Source organism: Solea solea, chromosome 21 (assembly GCF_958295425.1).
Source record: "Solea solea chromosome 21, fSolSol10.1, whole genome shotgun sequence".
NCBI lineage: Eukaryota > Metazoa > Chordata > Actinopteri > Pleuronectiformes > Soleidae > Solea > Solea solea.
The window spans coordinates 19,323,749-19,345,899 of record NC_081154.1 but is presented as its reverse complement, the minus strand read 5'-3'; the positions used below and the strand labels follow the sequence as shown (position 1 = coordinate 19,345,899).

Below are 22,151 nucleotides of genomic sequence, written 5' to 3'. Positions count from 1 at the left end.
AACAGGGTTGTGTGAGGGATGTAGGGAGGTGGAGGAATCAGTGGAGCATGTACTGCTGGGGTGTAGGGCATATGAAGAGCAGAGGAGGGTGATGAGGGACAAGTTGAGGGGTGTTGGGGTGCAGGGATTTGAACTGAAAGATATTCTAAGTGAGGGTGGAGGCGCTGAGTCGAGTTTCTGAAGAGTGTAGGAGTGTGCGGGAGAATATGAGGGGAAAGGACCTCGATCTGGGATGTATGTACGTAGAAATGTAGGAGGGGAGATCGGAGCTTGACCCACACCCCGGGTCAGTAGGTGGCGGTATATATATATATATATATATGTATATGTGTGTGTATGTATGTATATATGTATGTATGTATATGTATATATATATATATATATATATATATGTATGTATGTATATGTATGTATATATATGTATATATATGTATGTGTGTATATATATATATGTGTATATATATATGTATGTATATATATGTATGTATATGTGTGTGTATATATATATGTGTATATATGTATGTATATATATGTATATGTATATGTATATATATATATATGTAAAAAAATGACATCAAGACAAATAATTTCACAACTTCTTCCACCTTTAATGTGACCTATAACCTGTACAATGCAATTGAAAAACAAACTGAAACCTTTAAAGGGGAAAAATATCAAATAAAAAAACTTAATATGTTTATAACATGGTTGCATAAATATGCACACCCTTAAAGGGGACATATTATGCAAAATCTACTTTTTAACCATTTTAATACTTATATTTGGGACTTTTGGAGGCCCTACCAGTCGCCAACTTGTGGAAAAAGAATACTCAGTCATGTTTTCGTGGTCCCCCTTAGTGTAAGTATAGGCGATAAAACACGCCATGTTGAATTCCCTGCGCTTATGACGGCAGCATGCGCATTTCACCACGAATGTTACCACCCACCAGTAAGTTTACTTTGAGAGCTCCACCTTAGCTCCACCTTAGCTCCACCTTAGCTCCACCTTAGCTCCACCTTAGCTCCACCTTAGCTCCACCTTAGCTCCACCTTAGCTCCACCTTGTCCCTATAAAATGCGAGAGTGCAGGCGAGGGAGGAAGAGCGGTATTATTTTAACGTCAGCAAACTTTAGCAAACCTAAAGTCAGCAAACGTGTGTTCGTGTGTTCGCACCACTTCGCATCAGACTGCGGCCAGCGGTCGCCGTATTTAGTCAGCGACCGTATTTCACCGACGTACAAACACACACATTGTTAAGAAAAGGTCACATAGAGGTCATAACTGACCATTCTGACACGTCCTAATTAAACATATTTGTTCAGTACGTCCTCCATGACCGGAGCACAGACTCAGTCTGATACAGTCACATACAGTGATCAGCGGTGCTGTCCCTAAGTGTTTTTAACTGATTTACAGTTGGTCAGTGTTCGGCTTGATCCTTGTGTCGGACGTCTCTTCCTGTGACGACACTCTCGCTGCCATGTTGATATTGTCAGAGAACTAGTGGAGGGAGGGGGAGAGGAATGGAGCGGAGGGAACAGGAGCTGAGCGAGTGAGCGCAGTAACAAGGACAAATCAGAAACCCCCTGGAAGAAGTGGGCGTGTGTTTGCCTGTGTCTCATTTGCATATAAAGGGACCATGCACAAAACCGAGCGTTCTGAAAGGGGGTGGGTTTATCAGGGTTATTGAACTGCTATGATGCTTCATCCTTATGGTATTTTGACCAAAGCATGTCACTGACATGTTCATTAGGACACCAGGGAACTAGTTTAATGGGGGAAATAGGGTATAATATGTATCTTGCAGCACCATTGGCTTTTATTACAGCCCTCAGTCTTTGTGGGTAGGAGCTTCTTCTTTGCAAAACTGCTCCAAACCTGACAGATGGCGAGGGCATCTCCTGTGAACAGCCCTCTAAAGATCACCCCACAGATGTTGGATGGGATTCAGGTCTGGACTCTGGCTGGACCATTCCAAAGCCTCAATCTTATTCCGGTGAAGCCATTCTTTTGTTGATTTAGATGTGCTTTGGGTCATTGTCGTGCTGAAAGATGAAGTTCCTCTTCTTCTTCTTCTTCAGCTTTCTAACAGAAGGCCGAAGGTTTTGTGCCAACACTGACTGGTATTTGGAACGGTTCATAATTCCCTCCACTCTGACTAAGGCATGATGCTGCCACCACCGTGCTTCACTGTAGGTATGGTGTTCTTTTGATGAGGAGCAGTGTTGTTTTTGCACCAAATATAGCTTTTGGAATTATGTCCAAAAAGTTCAGCCTTGGTTTCATCCGACCATAACACATTTTCCCACATGTGTTTGGGAGATTTCAGATGTCTTTTTGCCAAATTAAGCCGGACTTGGATGTTTTTCTTTGTAAGATAAGGCTTCCGTCTTGCCACCCTAACCCATAGCCGAGACATATGAAGAAGACGGGAGATTGTTGTCACATGTACTGCACAGCCAGTCCTGCAGCTCCTTCAGTCTTGCTGTCAGCCTCTTGACAGCCTCCCTGACTAGTTTTCTTCTCGTCTTATCTTCAATTTTGGACGGACGTCCTGTTTTTGATAATGTCACTGTTGTGCCATATTTTATATTCATCTCCACTTGATGATGACGGTCTTCACTGTGTTCCATGGTATATTTAATTCCTTGGAATTCTTTTATAGCCTTCACCTGACTGATATCTTTGAATAATGAGCTCCCTCTGATGCTTTGGAAGCTCTCTGCAGACCATGGCTTGTGCTGGACGCTGGCTACAGAAATGTCAGGAGAAGTCTGCTAGAACAGCTGAACTTTATTTGGGGTTGATCAGAGGCATTTTCACTGGTGACAGGTGTGTGCTGACGCCAGTTTAACATGAGTTTGAATGTCATTGGTTCAATCTGAACACAGCAGCATCCCCAGTTATAAAAGGGTGTGCACACTTATGCAACCACATTATCTCAGTTGTTTATTTTTATTTCACCTCCCTGAAAGATTTCTGTTTGTTTTTCAATTGCCTTGTACAGGTTATAGGTCACATTAAAGGTGGATAAAGTTGTGAAATGATTTATCTTGATGTCATTGTTTTACATGACAAAAACCTGGAATTTGAGCAGGGGTGTGTAGACTTTTTATATCCACTGTATATACGCACACACACTACTATATATATACTATCTATATTTAAATATATATATATACACACTACTATATATACTATCTATATTTAAATATATATATATATATATGTATATGTATGTAATATAAATCTAAAATTCAAAGTTAAAATAAATAAAACATTAACAATATACAAACCTTCAAACTGTCAGGTCAAAACGTTTCCATTAAAACCAAAATAACACGTCAACAACAAATCTATGGATCACACCGAGCATCTAATGACAGCGACATCATGATGTCATCAGGACAGGACGAGGTAACGCTGCTCTGTGCCGGGCACAGTGAGCGCCAAGCGTCCGCAGAGGCGGAGCTTATCACCTCTGCCAAACTATAAATACCTCATATCTTCATACACAAACCACATGTTAGAATTCTGAATGACTCATTTCTCGCCTCAAATGATGTTAAAACTTTGTTCCGGGACTCAGATTTATATTTCTATTATCTGCTGCTATGCTCCGCCAAAATGTATTCTGGGATACATGGCCATCGCAAGTACGCTTAAGTCACCTCCGATGCATACTTGGTAAAAATGGGCGGAGCGAGAACACTTCCGGGTTTGAGAACCGTCCTCACTGTTCGCTTACTTGAGAATTGGAACAGCACATGGACTGAGGCTGATGACGTTTTCACAAGTACGGGAGTACGCGAGTACACACAAGTACGCACAAGTACACACAAGTACGCACAAGTACGCACAAGTATGGATATTGAGAAACGGCCTTTGTGTGAACATCAGACGTGAATTGAGTGAATGTGTGAACTCTTTCAGTTCATCTCAACTGTGACGGGTGTGACTGATTCTTCTGCTACTGATTTAGCTTCTACTGATTTAGCTTCTACTGATTTAGCTTCTACTGTTTCTTCTGCTACTAATTTTCCTGATGCTGATTTTGCTTCTATTGTTTTAGCTTCTACTGTTTCTTCTGCTACTGATTTAGCTTCTACTGATTTAGCTTCTACTGTTTCTTCTGCTACTAATTTTCCTGATGCTGATTTTGCTTCTATTGTTTTAGCTTCTACTGTTTCTTCTGCTACTGATTTAGCTTCTACTGATTTAGCTTCTACTGTTTCTTCTGCTACCAATTTTCCTGCTGCTGATTTTGCTTCTATTGTTTTAGCTTCTACTGTTTCTTCTGCTACTGATTTAGCTTCTACTGATTTAGCTTCTACTGTTTCTTCTGCTACTAATTTTCCTGCTGCTGATTTTGCTTCTATTGTTTTAGCTTCTACTGTTTCTTCTGCTACTGATTTAGCTTTTACTGATTTAGCTTCTACTGTTTCTTCTGCTACTAATTTTCCTGCTGCTGATTTTGCTTCTATTGTTTTAGCTTCTACTGTTTCTTCTGCTACTGATTTAGCTTCTACTGATTTAGCTTCTACTGATTTAGCTTCTACTGTTTCTTCTGCTACTAATTTTCCTGCTGCTGATTTTGCTTCTATTGTTTTAGCTTCTACTGTTTCTTCTGCTACTGATTTAGCTTCTACTGATTTAGCTTCTACTGTTTCTTCTGCTACTAATTTTCCTGCTGCTGATTTTGCTTCTATTGTTTTAGCTTCTACTGTTTCTTCTGCTACTGATTTAGCTTCTACTGATTTAGCTTCTACTGTTTCTTCTGCTACTAATTTTCCTGCTGCTGATTTTGCTTCTATTGTTTTAGCTTCTACTGTTTCTTCTGCTACTGATTTAGCTTCTACTGATTTAGCTTCTATTGTTTCTTCTGCTACTAATTTTCCTGCTGCTGATTTTGCTTCTATTGTTTTAGCTTCTACTGTTTCTTCTGCTACTGATTTAGCTTCTACTGATTTAGCTTCTACTGTTTCTTCTGCTACTAATTTTCCTGCTGCTGATTTTGCTTCTATTGTTTTAGCTTCTACTGTTTCTTCTGTTACTGATTTTCCTGCCGCTGTTTTTGCTTCTATTGTTTTTGTTGCTGCTGATTATTTTTTTAATCTGAACAGACAGTCTGGTATTTCTCCTCCACCCTGAGGCCTGGTGATGATGATGATGATGATGATGAGTATTTTTCCATAAGGTGTTGAACCTGTAGGACGCTGATGCCACACCTTCGCCGATGACAGGAGGCGTGTCCTGACTGAGAAAGATCTCAGGACACGCCCAGTGAAGGCGAGTGGGCGTAGCAGAGTGGGCGTGTCCACGCACTGGCTCTCAAACCAGACTCGGGACTGTCAGTCAGTGGAAGCTCTGTCGTCCTGCGTGTGACACAAACTCCAGTGAGTACACTTGTGATTTTTACACCTTTGTTTCAGAGACTCTGGAAACTTTTATTTTCATATTTATATAAATGTCATATTCTGTGGTGTCAGCCCTGAACAGTCGCTCAGCCTCGTCCAGCAGACGTCATCATGCCCGAGAATGCAGAGTCGCACTCCTTCACCCTCACCACCAACCGTAACTGCACCATCGAGATCACTAATGTGAGCGCCACCTACTGCCTCATCAACCCAAAGTAAGGCACACGCACACACACACACGCATACGTGAGTTTTATTCCCTGGTTTTTCTGTTTTTTTGTTTTTTTTTTAACGTTTGTTTTAAAGTGAAAATTTTGTGTTTTAGTGCAGGGGTTCTTAAAGTCTGGGTCGGGGACCCACAGATGTGTCACAGGAGAGAAACTTTGGGTCCCTGAACAAATGTATTGAAGATTTTCAAGTATATTTTGTTTTAAATTAAGTTCCAAATAATAACGGTTATCACTTTACATGATGTTACAGACGTGGCCGTAAATGAGGCGACAGAAGCGTGATTCACTCTCGTGATTATTTATATTGTGATTTGGTGTCGGAATATATTGGTTTTTTTTTTAACTATATGGAAACTTTGGGAAACAAACAAATAAATATAAATAAATAACAGCAATGCAGAAATGAACTTTTTTTTTTTTTTCAGTATCAAAACATCACTTTTATTTTATGCGTACATTTACACAAGAACAACAAATATGGTTTATAAACTTAAAAAAGCACCTTAATTAAGTTCATTCAAAATAAACTATAATGAAGTTAATTATTTTGTGAGAGTTACATTTAAATATTTTCTTATTCTTAAAATCCTCTTTAAAGAAAGACTTTTATTTTTAAGATCTATTTATAGTCAACTGAATTTCCACAAATACTGAAATACTTTCAGTAATTTTTTTTTTTTAATCTAAACATTTTTGGTGAAACATTGACTCTCAAATTAAATGTCTCTAATTTATCCATTTATAGACAGATAACTGAATAAATTTAATCCCAGAAGGTAAATTAAGACTATGCAGTTGCCAGCAACACAACGAGAATAACGAGAATAGTGGGTTTAAATTATAAAATTTAAAAACAATACTTGTAACAAACAAATAATTTAATTCTCTATATGTATTGATCATGATGAACAATAATCTGACGACCACGTCAGATTAAAAAGGGCGTGACACAGTCTCACACTGAGTCGTTGCACAACATCAGTCACAGGACCAGTTTCTGGTCCACAGATCCAGTTCTTCTGCTTCTCATTCTTTAAAGGGAGAGTTCACATGTTTTTAAAGTCAGGATGGTTTATGAGTTACTTTGACCCACACCAAACCTCATAGAGAAAATCAGTGATTTTAGCTCGTGAGGACACAGGAGCTGCTGGTCTGCTGCTGCCTCCATTACTAAATAAAAATGTATTATTTTGTCAGTTTGGCATTAAAAAGCCTCAGTTAAGATTTACCTCAGTGACACAAAGTGACCACACGAGGCAGCAGTAGACCAGCAGCTTCCTGTTGGAAAAGTCTAACACTGAGATAAGGACGTGAACATGTGACGTAGATATCGTAGATTTTGAGTATTTCTACTCTGTGGTATCTGCAGTCTTAATTCTTCTTCTCCTCCTCCAGAGTTCACATGGAGAGCGGCTTCAGCTTCAGTCCTCCACAGCCGACCGTGCGCACCAACAAGACCGAGGTGTGCTCCTTCACCAAGGACGACCACACGGCGTCGGGCGCCGTGGGCGTCCTCACCTACGAGCTGTTCGACATGCGCAGCCGCCACTGCAACGAGCTGATGGCCGTCATGTTCTCCGTGCCCTACGACTACAACTTCTACCAGAACTGGCTGGGCGTGGGCGTGTTCGAGCACACGCACGGCGTCGACAAGAAGCTGTTCAAGGACATGTACGAGGGCAAGGACTTCACCAACTTCGTGCGTCACAAGGCCGACGGCTCCGGCGTGAAGTACGCGGGCCGCATGCTGGACGTGAGGGGCTGCATGTCCGACGAGGGCAAGGCCATCGTCAAACTGGAGATCTACGACAAGATGGGCAGATGAATGTGTTTGTACAAAGGCTTCTGTCCGTCCATCTGTCAGTCAGTCAATAAAAAATAATTCAATGAGTTCTTTGTCTTTGACTTTTGTTTAATTTTGTTTGGGGGAAAAAAAAGAGAGAATTGGCAAATGAATAAAACATTTTCAGAAGAAAAAATGTTAACACTTAGGTGAGAAAATAAGATGACGTGACCATGTCTTTACATCCCTGCTACAAAATGACGGCAAATATTATTGAAAAGTTACCTTTTTTGCATATTTCTAACATCCAATTGTACATTTCTGGAATGTGTGTGTGTGTGTGTGTATATATATATATGTATGTGTGTGTATATAAAGACACATACATATACACGATACTTTTAAGATAAACTACAAACATGAACAAGTCAACTGGACCACTCACGTTCCCACACCAAACCCCATAGAGAAATTCAGTGATTTTAACATCACACACAGGAGTTGTTGATCCACTGCTGCCTCCATCACTAAGTTCAGGATTGTTATTTTGTCACTTCGGATTATTGAAATCCTTTGTTTGGCGTTACCTCAGTGACACAAAGTGACCACACGAGGCAGCAGTGTACGGGCAGCTCCTGTGTCCCCTGTGAGCCATAATCACTGGTTTTCTCTATGGATTTTGGTGTGGGAGAGTGAATGGTTTACAAACTTCAGCTTCCTGTTGTAAAAGTCTAACAGTGAAATAAAGACGTGAACGTGTCGTAGACTTGAACTAAAATAAACTTAAAGAGGGTGAGTCTCCGTCTCGGCCTCCAAAAGTCTATTTTTCTTTGAGTAAAATTACTACAACAAACGGCGTGTTTTTCTCCGACATTCAGAGGGCGTGTCCACAGTCGAGACAGCACCGTGTGACTCAGCGTCGCAGGAAAAACTGAACAAACCAGACCGATGAGACAGAAAAAAGCTACAGGTTATGGCAGTTGTGTTGTTGGTTACACCCTAACATCACAATCATCGCAATCTTCACATACCCCGAGTGTGAACGCCTCACAGGAGGGGGGAGGGGGGGCGGAGACAGGTGTGGGTGGGGGGCGTGTCACATTCCCAGACCTGGACCGAGTTTGTGAAGACAGTGTTCAGACCTGACACTGCCCAAGTGAGAGTCAAACCTGAGGTCCACACACTGGTAACACACTTTTTTACCTTTAACTGTTCCTGTAACTGTTCCTTTAACTGTTCCTTTAACTGTTCCTGTAACTGTTCCTGTAACTGTTCCTTTAACTGTTCATGTAACTGTTCCTGTAACTGTTCCCTTAACTGTCCCTTTAACTGTTCCTGTAACTGTTCCCTTAACTGTTCCTTTAACTGCTCCTTTAACGGCTCCTTTAACTGTTCCTTTAACTGTTCCTGTAACTGTTCCTGTAACTGTTCCTGTAACTGTTCCCTTAACTGTTCCCTTAACTGCTCCTTTAACTGTTCCTTTAACTGCTCCTTTAACTGTTCCTGTAACTGTTCCTGTAACTGTTCCTGTAACTGTTCCCTTAACTGTTCCTTTAACTGTTCTTTTAACTGTTCTTTTAACTGCTCCTTTAACTGTTCCCTTAACTGTTCCTTTAACTGCTCCTTTAACTGTTCCTTTAACTGTTCTTTTAACTGTTCTTTTAACTGCTCCTTTAACTGTTCCCTTAACTGTTCCTTTAACTGCTCCTTTAAGTGCTCTTTTAACTGTTCCTTTAACTTGCGCCGCAGCTCCGACAAACGACACCATGAGTGAAACAGCAGAGGCTCTCGCTGCCAACCAGCAAAGCCGCAGAAACATCACGATCGAGATCACCAACCTCACCAACAACTACTGTCTGCTGGACCCCAAGTGAGTGCAACACACACTTTAAAGGCACAGTTCATAGTGTTTTTCTAAAGTATAATTATTTGAGTAACTGGAAACACTGTCAACACTGGGACTGTGGTGCTGTGAGCGCCCCCCTGTGGCTCAGCAGATACATGGCTTTAGCTTTAGCAACTTAATAATAAACTTAAGTCTGCAATGTCTTAAAAACACGTTCACGTCTTTATTTCACTGTTAAACGTACAAAGTTTGTAAAGCACTCACTCTCCCACACCAAAGCGTCTGCTAAATGACATGTAATGACATGTAAACCCCATAGAGAAAATCATTGATTTTAGCTCGCGTTGACACAGGAGCTGCTGGTCTACTGCTGCCTCGTGTGGTCACTTTGCATCACTGAGGTCAATCTGAACCAAGGTTTTTTAATGTCGAAGTGACAAAATAAGACATGAACTTAGTGACGGAGGCAGCAGTGGATCAACAACTCCTGTGTGTGTGATGTTAAAATCACTGATTTTCTCTATGAGGTTTGGTGTGGGAGAGTGAATGGTTTACAGACTTCAGTTTCCTGTTGGAAAAGTCTGTGTAACAGTGAGATAAAGACGTGAACACGTTCTTAACGTGTTGTAGACTTAAACTGACGTAGATTTTATTAGCTAAACCTTTGTTAGGTGGCAAAAGTCTGTTTTTTAACACACTACACCAAACCCCATGGAGAAAATCAGTGATTTTAACATCACAGCAGGTGACAGCACACAGGAGTTATTGATCCACTCCAATCCTCCATCACGAAGTTCAAATGTCTTATTTTGTCCGTTCGGCATTTCAAATCCTTCGTTATGATGTAAATCAGTGACACAAAGTGACCACACGAGGCAGCGGTAGACCAGCAGCTCCTGTGTCCCTGCAAGCTAAAATCACTGATTTTCACTATGGGGTTTGGTGTGGGAGAGTGAGTGGTTTACAAAACTTCTCACAGTGAGATAAAGACATGAACGTGTTTTTAAAGATATCGTAGATTTAAACTGTCTCTTTAAAGACAAATTCAGTCGTTGATTTTTCACAGAAAACTGCATTTTTTTCCCCATATTTACACTGTAAAACTTTCCCTGTTGTTTTTTCTTTCTTTGTTTTCCCTTCACATCAGGGTTTACCTCGACAGTGGCAACTGCCACAGCCCCCCCCAGCCCACGGTGCGCCCGCAGAAGACCGAGGTGTGCAACTTCACCAAGGCCAGTGCCAAGGCCTCGGGCGCGGTGGGCGTCCTGACCTACGACCTGTTCGAGAGGAATAGCAACAGCGCCCGGGAGACGCTGGCCATCATGTTCTCCGTCCCCTACGACTACAACATCTACAAGAACTGGATTGCATTGGGGATTTACCCGCAGGGCAAGGAGTGCAACGAGGCTCTGTACAAGGAGATGTACAACAACAAGGAGCAGAACGGGTTCAAGCGCGAGGAGGGGACAGGCTCCGGGCTCACGTTCGAGGGCTCCAGCCTGGACATCAAGGCCACCATGTCCCCGATGGGCCGGGCCATCATGAAGGTGGAGGTGTGGGACAAGCTCTTCTCGCCGCCGCAGCACCAGCAATACTGAGCGGCGAGTGTTTAACCCTCTGTTCCATCTGTTCATGCAATAAAAACAAACACCTGACGTGAAAGAACACGAGTCTCGTTCATCGCTGTGAACCTTTAAAAAAAGTGGTTTCTTTAAAAGTCGAGTCCAACTCGCAGAACGGGTTTCTGTGTCAGAGTGAGTCATCTGTGCCGTTTGTGACTCTTTGAAACAGTGATGGCAGCTTTTTAAACTAAACACATTCAAATTTAACAGATTTACTGAATTTCTAACAAAGAAACTCTGAAATTTTTGTGTTTTTTACTGAAATAATTTGCACAGATTTAAAAATATCTGAAGATACATGGACACTTAAGTAAGAAACATTAAAAAAACAACCTTAAAGTGTATGGAGGACCATAAATGACATTATAATAAATAAAAGAATGAATGAATGAATACATAAATAAATAATAAATTGAATGATTTAGTAACTTTTTGGTTTATTTGTCAAACACAATGTTAAAAAAAACTAAAAATAACAAGTAGTTTTTAAACATACGACTAAATCTTCAGTGGTAAATAAAAAAAAAAACTTTGAATTTATGACAGGATCAACAACATTTACACAGATTAATTTATGTTAAATATGACATGAACGTAGAAGAATTACCTAAAAAAGCATATATGACATTTAATCTGTAAAAAAGACCTGCTGGATTATTACAAGAATTCTAATTTACATTTATAAAAATCTGTTTTACACCCACTTTAATACAGCAACAGTGTGATATAGAGATTAAACACGACATTACAGTCACTGTACATGTGCGTATATGTTGCACGAGGGCACCACCTGCTGGTGGGAGCAGCATTGCAGTATTGAGGTACGTGGATCATGAGCCAAATGTGATTGTTTTTTAAACTCAGTGTGACTCGAGTTGCATCTTTCTTCTTCTTCTTCTTCCTTCACATGGTGTGTAAATTTTAATCTTAGCTACAATTTGAGTCAAAAACAATCAGAGTTGGACTTTTTTCTCCTGTGAGGTACGTGTTGTTGTTTCAGTTCTGCTTTGAAGTCTACATCAGTCTTAAGTCTATGTGAACTCTTAGGAACATTTCGGTCAGTTTCTCTCACTGTTAGACGGATATTTTTGACAGGAAACTGACGTATGTAAACCCCTCACTCTCCCACACCAAAGCCTATAGAGAAAATCAGTGAGTTTAGCTCACGGGGACACAGGAGCTGCTGGTCTACTGCTGCCTCGTGTGGTCATTTTGTGTCACTGAGGTCAATCTAAACCAAGGTTTTTTAATTTAATCATTTGAACATTTTAGCAGCACTGGATCAACAACTCCTGTGGCAATTGTAACAGCTTTGCCCATACTGACAATTTTTTTGTTTATGTTCATTGTCCTTCCTTCTCTTTTCGGTGAAAGATGAATTGTGGAGTTCCTCAAGGCTCAATTTGAGGCCCCCCTTTACTCTTTACTCTGACTCTCTTTTATACGATTTTTCTCAGATTTCTTTAAGTTTCTTTGCAGCATAAAAAAGCCCAGCCCAAGACAAATAATCTAATTTTAAGACAAACCATCTAGCCTCGTTTTCATTATAACAGCTCACATTGAGGTATAATTACCAGTATCAAGCTAAAACAATGGTTTGTGTTAAATTCAGAAGTTAAATTCACTGTCACAGATTGGTGTGCAAGTAAAAACTTCCTCCATGACAAACTTTCTTTATATGTTATTTTTGTCCCGTTTTTTCCAGGTTTTTTTCCCCACGTTTTAAAGAACTTTACAGCAGATTTATTAGATAGTTTCTAAGAATTCTTTAGATTCATTGATTATAATGACAAATATATGTTGCCTACTGCAGCTTTAACCAGGATCTTCTACAGGGTTTCTCATTCCTGGTCCTGGTGAACCACTGTCCCTGGATGTTCCCCTTCTCTAACACACCTGAATCAAATAAACGGGTCATTATCAGGCCTCTGCGGTGCTTCCTGATAATAATAATAATATTAACTTTATTTATATAGCACTTTTCAAAAACAAAGTGCTTTACAATAAAACAGATAACATAATGAGTTAAATATCCAAACAATGATAGAACATATAACATAATTTAAATAATTACAACAATACCAACAATTAAGAAAAAGCTATAGGATAAAAGTGAGTTTTAAGAAGGGATTTAAAAGAGGATACTGAGTTAGCCTGCCTGAGATCTCCAGACAGGGAGTTCCATAGCTGAGGGGCACAAACAGCAAAGGCCCGGTCTCCTTTAGTGACAAGTTGAGATTTTGGAACCATTAGGAGGGCCCTGCTGGAGGATCTCAGGTGAGCAGATCACAAATATAGGCAGGAGCCTGACCATTCAGGGCTTTAAAAACAAGCAGTTAAATCTTAAAATCAGTTGTAAAACTCACAGGTAACCAGTGAAGAGCAGCAAGGATTGGAGTAATGTGGTCACATCTCTTAGTACGTGTTAAAAACCTAGCAGCAGCATTTTGTATTACAGTACAGTTACAGTAGTCAAGTCTGGAAGAGATAAAAGCATGGATGACCTTTTCTAAGTCTGCAGAGGACAGGAATGACCTGATCTTTATTAGCTGTCTCAGTTGGGCAAAGCATGACTGCACCACTTCAGTCACCTGAGTATCAAAAGATAATTCTGAGTCAAAGATGACACCGAGATTGCGGGCTTCTTTATGAACATTGTCAGATAAGGCGCCCAGACTAGAGGAGAGACTAGTAATGTCACTAGTTTTGGGGCCAGAGGGACTCATTATAACAATTTCTGATTTGGAGTCATTCAACTGCAGAAAATATTCGGACATCGACTTTTTATCTCAGCAAGGCAGGAGAAAATACAAGGAACATCACTTATACCAGGCTGCAGTGGGACATACAGCTGCGTATCATCTGCATAACAGTGGAAATCAATATTGTGTCTGTGTATGATTTGCCCCAGGGGTAACATGTAAAGAGTGAATAGGAGGGGACCCAAAATAGACCCCTGAGGGACCCCACAGAAGAGAGGGGCACAAGAAGAGGAGGCTTCTCCAAGCCTTACAGAGAATGACCTGATGGACAGACAGGAGATGAACCAATCCAGAGCCACATCACTGACACCAACATCATTTTTCAGACGGCTGATTAAGACATTATGGTCCACTGTGTCAAAAGCTGAGCTGAGGTCAAGGAGAATTAATATTGAATAGAGGCCTGAGTCGGCAGCAAGCAATAATTCATTGGCGACCTTGACCAGTGCAGTCTCAGTATTATGAAAGGAGTGGAAACCAGATTGGAATTTTTCAAAAATATGATTGTCATTCATATGAGAAATCAGTTGAGTGGGGACTATTTTTTCTAAAATCTTGGATAAAAAAGGCAGCTTTGAGATTGGTTTAAAATTACATAAAAGAGAAGGATCTAGAGATGGTTTCTTTAAAAGAGGGTAAACAGTGCCATGTTTAAAATAGGAGGGGAAAGTACCAGTAGACAAAGAGCAGTTGATAATGGCTAAGAGGTCTGGACCAACCGTCTGGAAAACAGCTTTTAAAAACCAAATAGGAATGCAGTCTGAAAGGCATGTGGATGATTTTGCAAGTGCAATAGTACGTTCTAGGGTAGACAGAGAGATTTCACTTAAGTGGGTTAAGGTTGAGAGTGGGCAGGAGTCATCTACCATCTGTCTGAAGTCGGTGTTAAAATTCTGCAGAATCTCCGCTATTTTGTTAACAAAGTGATTATGAAATTCTTCACATTTGTCTGGGGAGGATTCAACTGGCAGGCTGGGTGGGGGACCAACCACAGAATTAACAGTTTTAAAAAGAATTCTGGGATGATGAGCTGACCATTTGAATCAGGTGTGTTGGAGCAGGGCAGTCAGTCCCCAGGACCAGGATTGAGAAACCCTGTTCTACATTCTGTGCAGGATCAGTGTGATCCAGAACATCGCTCGTAAAACACACTGACCACGGCACTGAGTCTGTCCCTCAGATACATCTCAAGCGATTCCAGCGACATCCGCCTCACGTCGTAACCCCTGAACTCTTTCTTTGTTGTCTTACTCACGGGTACGATTTCCTCGCTGCTGTTGCAGTCGTTGCGGCCAATGGCGGCGTAAGTCGGGAAGGTGTTCCTCAGTTCTTCTGGAAGGCTGCTGTTGTATTTGGGGCAGCAGTAGGCCGACCACATGTACTCTGGCACAGCCACACGGTGGTTCTTCAGCCAGTGCTCCTCGCTCCGGTACGGGATGGCGCCGGTCAAGACGTACGCCTGTCCGAGACAGAAGGCTGCGAGGGACTTGTTGACGGTCTGCTCCAGCTTTGCCCAGGGCCCATCGTTGGAGCCAGCTTTCTGCGGGACAACGTTGGTGAGGGTGAAAGTGGCTGTGCGGTCCTCGTGAGTCCGGTGGTGAAGGCTCGGGTTCATGTGACCACGAGAGTAGGTGGAGTTAATGTAGTCTGGCTCCACCGCCTGGCTGTCCACCACGTTTTGGTCCAGAGGGCCCGGGGGGAACCGGATCATGTTGCCAGCAGCTCCTGCGTAAGCTAACTGGGAGTGTAAAAAAGAACCAGATTGTAATTTAGCGCTAACACAGTCTTCCAGTTTCCTGAATGAGGCCAAGCTGGGAATACATTTTATTAAATAGCCACTAGGGGGTGTCAAAACAGGGGTTCAGATTCTTAAGGTTGACGGCACTACCCGTTTCAGGACAATGGGTGTGCACTAGCTAGTTTGTTCTTCATTGAATAAAATGCTAGCTCGCTAGCTGAGCTGTCAAGTTGTTGCTAGTTTTCTCAGCACATCTTTCTATGACTGTTGTCTAGAGAACCAGGCCACAAAATATCCGACTTCTGATGGAGTGTTAGCACTGCACTCACATTTGCGTGGCTTTGAAGCATGACAGGAAGTGGAGCCTAATTCCTGGTTCTTGAGGTGGAGTGCAAAAGTTAGCTGCGTCGATTTTGTCACGGCGGACTTTGCAGCAAGAGTTGTTAGGAGCAATTAAGTGATTGTCAGGTGCACTTAATCGAACAAAAACAACGGTGAGACCAACAGCTTCATTTGTACCATAAACTGTTTATTGCACGAATGTCATTTGATTGGCTAGCGCTTCAGCTGCTGTTTAGCAAGGATGGATTATCGAATGGGCCAACCGGGCCGAGGCTCAGGGGCCCAAGGGCTCAGGGGGCTGACTATCCCAATATTTTGCAACTACGTTATTCATCCCCATATTTTAATGTTTTAAAAACACACAAATAACATCTTTCTAGGGTTCCTTAGGCTACACTAACCCCAACACGTTATCCAAATTGTCAATTTGAGGGCCTAAGGCCCAGTGTGTTAGCCTACTGAAAGTATGGTTGGATTAATGAGTATAGATCCAGCAGAACATTTGTCAACAGCCAAACGCAGCAGAAACAAAGTGAAGTGAACTTCCTCACCTGTGGCTCAAACTTCCAGAACGACAAGGGCCTCTTTCCCTGTGGCAGCGTGTACACATAGGCTGAGAACCACGGAGAGCGTCGCGCTCGACTGTACAGCGTGGCAAACCGATACTGGTTGTCGTAACGTTGGCAGATTGGAGTCCCCGTCAGACCTTTAGGAGGCCAGGACCTGTAGAAGAACTGCAGGCAAGGAGTGAAGTCCCCAACATCAGCGGCTGCCAATCGCCAGTGTCCACAGACGGAGACGAGGACGACCACGAGCAGAGCCAGAGGACGAGACATTCTGGTTCTGATGATTCAGCGCTGAAACACAGAGCTCAGTGTTTCTTCATCAGCACACAAAGCAGAAGTGGTTTCAGCATGACATCAGAGTCTGCTGTTTTCACACTTCACTAACTTCACTTCCTGTGTTGACTGTTCATTTACAGAGACAATAAAACAGCAAGTGGCAACAACGACAACGAGTGTGTGTGTGTGTGTGTGTGTGTGTGTGTGTCACCTGTGTCTTCTTATGTCTCTCTCTACTTTGCTGAACAATCACTGGGCATTAGATACACCTGTTTGATAGCAACTCAATGTTCTCCGTCACGTGACATGGTGAAGATGAACTGCTGAAGTTCAAACCAAGAATTAGAATGAGGAAGTCAGTGGTTGAATTGTGGCTAGGTTAAGGTCAGGGTTAGGATAAGGCTTTGTTTCAACTGTTCAAATGAATGAATGTCAATGCAGAGACCTGAGAAGAATAGCTGGACAAAACTGTGTGTGTGTGTGTGTGTGTGTGTGTGTGTCTCCTCCCACATGTGTTTCCTTCTCCTCCTACTCTTCCTTATGAAACACAACAATCAGGTTTGGATTTTGGAATCTTCTCTGTTCAGTCCAGACTCTCGGCTTCTTTCGCCCTCAGAGAAAAGTCTCAGGATGTTTCTGCAGTTACAGGAATGTAAAGTGAGTAACAACACTTCTCTCTTCCCTGAAATCAACAAACAAAACACGAAACCCTAACCCTGTCATTCCACTGACACTAACTTCAACAGAGAGTGTGTGTGTGTGCAAACATGATTCCTCTTTCGGTTATCCTCGACAGTGAACATGCAGAAACGTGCAGACTCTCGCCTGTGGGAGTGTTTGCACTCAGCTAAGTGTTAAAGAAAAGGCTTCTGTTTAATGCAAATGCAGAGATTAGAAACCATGGTAACACCAGGCTGTGTTAGTGTGTGCATGAACTCCTTTGCATTGTCACCACTTGTGGGTGAGAGGGTTAGGGTTTGGGGTTAAGTGATTTAGTGCTTTTGGTGTAAATGCAGTTGATGTGAACCAGTCGTTTTCAGACTTTTTATATAAAGTAGCACCATAGGGAGCTCGCGTACCATGGGCGATACACGTACCACAGTTTTGAGAACCATGGATGTACAATATTATCTGGTTAGATTTAGGGAAGGAAAGGTTCTTCATAAAAGCGCATCAGAACGTCCCCCAAACCACCAACAAATGTCCCGATAGTCTCATCCTGCTACGCTACACAACAAATACTTGAACGTTTAGCGCCAATATGCCCTATTTCTGTAATATCAACTATTACCACAAGTTGGTGTATCCACTTATGAATGTGCAGTCCATGTCCGATCAGAAGGCAGGTCAAGAGCTAGAGAAAAGTATCCTAATTCTACTGCTCATTGTTAACTGGACCCCTGGGGTTGACATCCAGTTTACCCCTAGTGCCGGTCCCAAGCCCAGATAAATAAATGGGACGATTGCGTCAGGAAGGACATCCGGCGTAAAAATCTCTGCCAAATCAAATATTTGGATCATCTGTTGTGGCACCCCCTAGAAAGGGCCCAGCCACAGGCGTCACATCGAGTAAACTCCTAGTGCCGGTCTCAAGCCTGGATAGATGGTAGGGTTGTATTAAGAAGAACATCCAGCGGAATTTAGTGCTGCCAAATGTGGATGGATCATCCCTACAGGGCCCCTGAGACCCTAGAGACAGAGAAGCCGAATGAAACGAAAAAAGTATTAAGTATTATGGAGTAGGCTAGCTGTGTGAAGTCTACAGTTCCTGATCCTAAATGAGTTTGTTTTATCCTCATCAGAGTTTTTCAGGAATCCCAGGACTTTCTCTTCTCACTCTGGTGGTGTCTCTCTCCATCCTCATGAGTGCTGGTGTCCAGGGTGGAAAGATCCTGGTGTTCCCATTGGATGGCAGCCACTGGATCAACATGAACCTGATGATCCAGAGCCTCCACGCCAGAGGCCATGAGGTGACCGTGGTCCGCACTGCCACTAGCTGGTACATCAAAGAGAGTGCACCACATTACCGCTCTATCACTGTCACCCTGCCGGAGGCCATCAGCTTAGAAGAGGAGGAGTTTTTTGTTCAACTGCTGACACAGACACTGGCAAACAAGAGAGAGGGGTCTTTTATCAGCGTTGTGAAACTTGGGTGGGAAATGCTGACCAGGCTGTCGGGGATTCACCAGCAGGCCAGCGGCATGGTGGTGCAAATGTTTGAGAACAAGGCTCTAATGCAGAGGATTCGTGATGCTCAATATGATGTGGTTCTCACGGACCCAGGCTTGCCTGTAGGGGTTCTGGTTGCCCATGAGCTGAAGCTGCCAACTATTTATAATGTGAGATGGATCCTCAGTGGAGAAGCGCACTTTGCGGTCGCTCCATCACCGTTGTCCTATGTCCCACTTACAGGACATATTGTGTCGGATAAAATGACCTTTGGGCAAAGAGCGGTGAATGTAGTGACCAGCATCTTCAACATGTGCATTTACAGGTTTTGCTTTCGTCCTCACTATGATCAAGTGGTGGACAGGTACTTCGGTCCAGATGTGGACTTCTATCACCTCCTACAAGGGGCAGACATCTGGCTCATGAGGGTGGATTTTGTCTTTGAATTCCCCAGACCCACCATGCCAAACATTGTCTACATTGGTGGGTTTCAGTGTAAACCTCCTAAGCCTTTATCACCCGAGCTGGAGGAGTTTGTTCAAAGTTCAGGAGAGCATGGGTTCATCCTGATGTCTCTTGGCACACTGGTTAAAGGTCTGCCAATGGAAATTACCAATGAAATCGCTACTGCCTTTGCTCAAATTCCTCAGAAGGTCATATGGAGGCATGTCGGCGAGCGCCCCAAAAATCTGGCTAATAACATTCTTCTGGTGGACTGGGTGCCACAGAATGACCTCCTGGGCCACCCAAAGATGAAAGCCTTTGTGTCCCATTGTGGAACAAACGGGATCTATGAGGCCATCTACCATGGCGTTCCAATCATCGGTCTTCCTCTACTGTTTGATCAGTTCGAAAACCTTCTGAGATTAGAAACACGAGGTGCTGCCAAGCTGGTGGATGTCACCAAAATCACACACCAATACTTCCTGGAATCAGTACAAGACGTTCTTCAGAATCCTTTGTACAGGAACAACATGAAGCGTCTCTCTGAACAGCATCGGGACAAACCGATGCATCCTTTAGAGAGTGCGGTTTTCTGGACTGAATTTGTAATGAGGCACAAAGGCGCTGCACAATTGCGCACCGAGTCTTACAAGATGCCCTGGTACACATATCACTCTCTGGATGTTGTATGCTTCTTGGTAGCATTTCTGTTGTTGCTAACAGTGACTGTTGTGGGCTCCATACGATTTATGTGCTTTCGAATGTGCTGGAGGAGAAAAACAAAGCAGGAGTAGGAACTCCCGACATATATCTTATGTCGCTTTTCCACGACACAGTTGTAGCACGGCACGGCTCAACTCTACACAGTTTGATTCCATTCCTGTAACACGAGTGGAGTCACCATACCAGGGTAAACTGGTAGTGACTTGTAAAGCAGTTATTTTGGGTGTAACTGAATCATTAGAAACAGTTGATCAAAAAGATTTGTTCACAGAATCGTTCAGTACTTCCTGCATGACTGGAGCTACTGAACGTGGTTGTGATTGGGCTCACAATAGCCGACTTTCAGCAGTGCTGACGCCTCTATTAAATATTGACATTTTACACATTTCCCTTGCTAAATGTTGTAGATGAACACACGTTTTCAGTGATTTTTAAGTCTTTTTAACTACGTCGCACTCACGACTCTTCACTGACGACACTCTCTGACCATTCAGAGGCTGGCAGTCTGTTGATGTCACATTTTAATGTCAGCTTAGCTTGCTTGGAGCCTCGTCAGAGCAGATGCGAAAAAAGTACCAATTACCAGGTACTATCACGAATGGAAAAGCAAAAAAACGAGGTCGGGGTTAAGCTACAGCTAAGCTAAACTGTACAGTTCAAAATACTGCTGATATTCTTTGGTCTGCCCCCTGCCTTTCGGACTGTTGAAATTGAACATGCTCACTGCACCAACTCAGCCAGTGATACTACTGAAAGTAGGTGGAGTCTTGCCAATAATTAGTGCTGAACACTGTTGATAATACAGTCAGCTGCTTGTTTGCTAATGTATCGATATATATATATATAGATAACATATATATATGTTTTCTGTGCGGTACTTCACAGCGCCACTGGGTAAACAGAGCTAGACACACTGTAGTCCAACCACTGGTCGACAGAGACAACACTCAACATCTTTAAACACTGCGACAGTGAGAGGATCAAAGGCCATTTTTGGAGACCTCTTGTGGACATATTTGGTATTAATCATGGTGCCAAGTGTGTACATTCTGTACCTCTTTACGACTTATTGTACATTTTCATATTCCTTGAGAAAAACCCCAACGTTTCCACATAACGTGACACATAACACAAATGGCGCATTTCCATCGGCTCTACTCGCCTCGCCTCGGCACGACACGGCACGATTAGGTTGCATCTCCACTACAAAAAAGTACCTACTTAACGTGGGCGGAGTCATCACTCCACGGCTGAGTGAAACTGCGGTGACTTGTTTTATGCGGTGACTTCGTTTTATACACGACACACACCCACCCACACACACACACACACGAGTGACTAGTGACTTTACACCACACTTCTGTAGTTGTTGGAGATTAACCCACGTTTTTATGATTGTTAAGTAGTTAATTTATCTACAATTCGGCACTGTTCGGCTTGATTTCTGTCCACACGTCTCCGGAGTACAGCCTCCTACTCCACAGACTACAGCGGCAGCGGTCTGTGGCTCTCGATCAGCAGTGCTGATCGCCACTGATCACTACTCCACTTTAAAAGACTCCTGTTAAATATAGAGGTTTCCCTGGTAGTTGTTGGAGATTAACCCACATTGTTAGGATTGTTCAGTAGTTTTAAGTGATCTACAGTTCGGCGCTGTTCGGCTTGATTTGTGTGTGGGAGGTCTCTCCCTGTGACGGGACTCAGCGGCCGGCAGTCTGACCAATCATGGCATAGTACCTGCTTTTAAGCACGCTTGGAACCTCGCCTGAGCAAGTACTAAAAATAGTACCTGGTACCAGGTAATAGGCTAGTGGAAACGCTACTTAAACCGTGCCATGGAGAGGCGAGGCGAGTAGAGCCGGTGGAAATGCGCCAAAATTGAACCAGCAGAGCAATAAATTGTATCATTAACACGATATATTTTCTGTTTTTTGTGAGCAAAACAAATGGAAATAAAGTAGCATTATACAAAACACTGGTTAGTGGAACAGTGCCCCACTGGTAAGAGAATATATCACATAATATTTCCCCAAACTGACTCTCTGACACACAAAATTACAAAATCTAAAAAAAGGTGAATATATTTGATATTTACATAGACATATGTCAAAACATCTGCACACAACGTTGTTAACTTTCCAGAGAAACAAACTGTTCCTTAAAATGTTCTTTAGTTTTCAAAAACACATTTTTTTTTATTATATGAATACTCTCTGATCAATACTCTACT

General features: G+C 42.5%; 5 protein-coding genes across 5 annotated transcripts; 3 read left to right on the top strand and 2 right to left on the bottom strand.

Annotated features, from left to right (window-relative positions):
* The first annotated feature begins 5,273 nt into the window (after positions 1 to 5,273).
* Positions 5,274 to 7,540, top strand: LOC131448493 (DELTA-stichotoxin-Hmg2b-like). The gene is made up of 3 exons (XM_058621015.1): positions 5,274 to 5,399; positions 5,493 to 5,635; positions 7,046 to 7,540. Exons 2-3 carry the CDS (start codon positions 5,532 to 5,534, stop codon positions 7,473 to 7,475), a joined length of 534 nt encoding a protein of 177 aa, XP_058476998.1. The 5' UTR covers positions 5,274 to 5,399; positions 5,493 to 5,531; the 3' UTR covers positions 7,476 to 7,540.
* A 940-nt stretch (positions 7,541 to 8,480) lies between these two features.
* On the bottom strand, positions 8,481 to 9,191 carry LOC131448861 (probable inactive protein kinase DDB_G0270444; the record flags this gene model as incomplete). Its single annotated transcript, XM_058621649.1, has 1 exon — positions 8,481 to 9,191. A coding segment is annotated over one exon (711 nt), but the record flags the coding sequence as incomplete, so codon positions are not given.
* LOC131448492 (DELTA-actitoxin-Afr1e-like) lies at positions 8,529 to 10,944 on the top strand. Its single transcript, XM_058621014.1, has 3 exons — positions 8,529 to 8,619; positions 9,183 to 9,303; positions 10,427 to 10,944. Exons 2-3 carry the CDS (start codon positions 9,200 to 9,202, stop codon positions 10,875 to 10,877), a joined length of 555 nt encoding a protein of 184 aa, XP_058476997.1. The 5' UTR covers positions 8,529 to 8,619; positions 9,183 to 9,199; the 3' UTR covers positions 10,878 to 10,944.
* A 470-nt stretch (positions 10,945 to 11,414) lies between these two features.
* LOC131448488 (endonuclease domain-containing 1 protein-like) lies at positions 11,415 to 17,224 on the bottom strand. Its single transcript, XM_058621010.1, has 2 exons — positions 16,295 to 17,224; positions 11,415 to 15,401 (listed from the first exon to the last, which is right to left on the bottom strand). Exons 1-2 carry the CDS (start codon positions 16,577 to 16,579, stop codon positions 14,781 to 14,783), a joined length of 906 nt encoding a protein of 301 aa, XP_058476993.1. The 5' UTR covers positions 16,580 to 17,224; the 3' UTR covers positions 11,415 to 14,780.
* LOC131448477 (UDP-glucuronosyltransferase 2A3-like) lies at positions 17,134 to 22,130 on the top strand. Its single transcript, XM_058620998.1, has 2 exons — positions 17,134 to 17,242; positions 18,388 to 22,130. Exons 1-2 carry the CDS (start codon positions 17,216 to 17,218, stop codon positions 19,990 to 19,992), a joined length of 1,632 nt encoding a protein of 543 aa, XP_058476981.1. The 5' UTR covers positions 17,134 to 17,215; the 3' UTR covers positions 19,993 to 22,130.
* Positions 22,131 to 22,151: the final 21 nt, after the last annotated feature.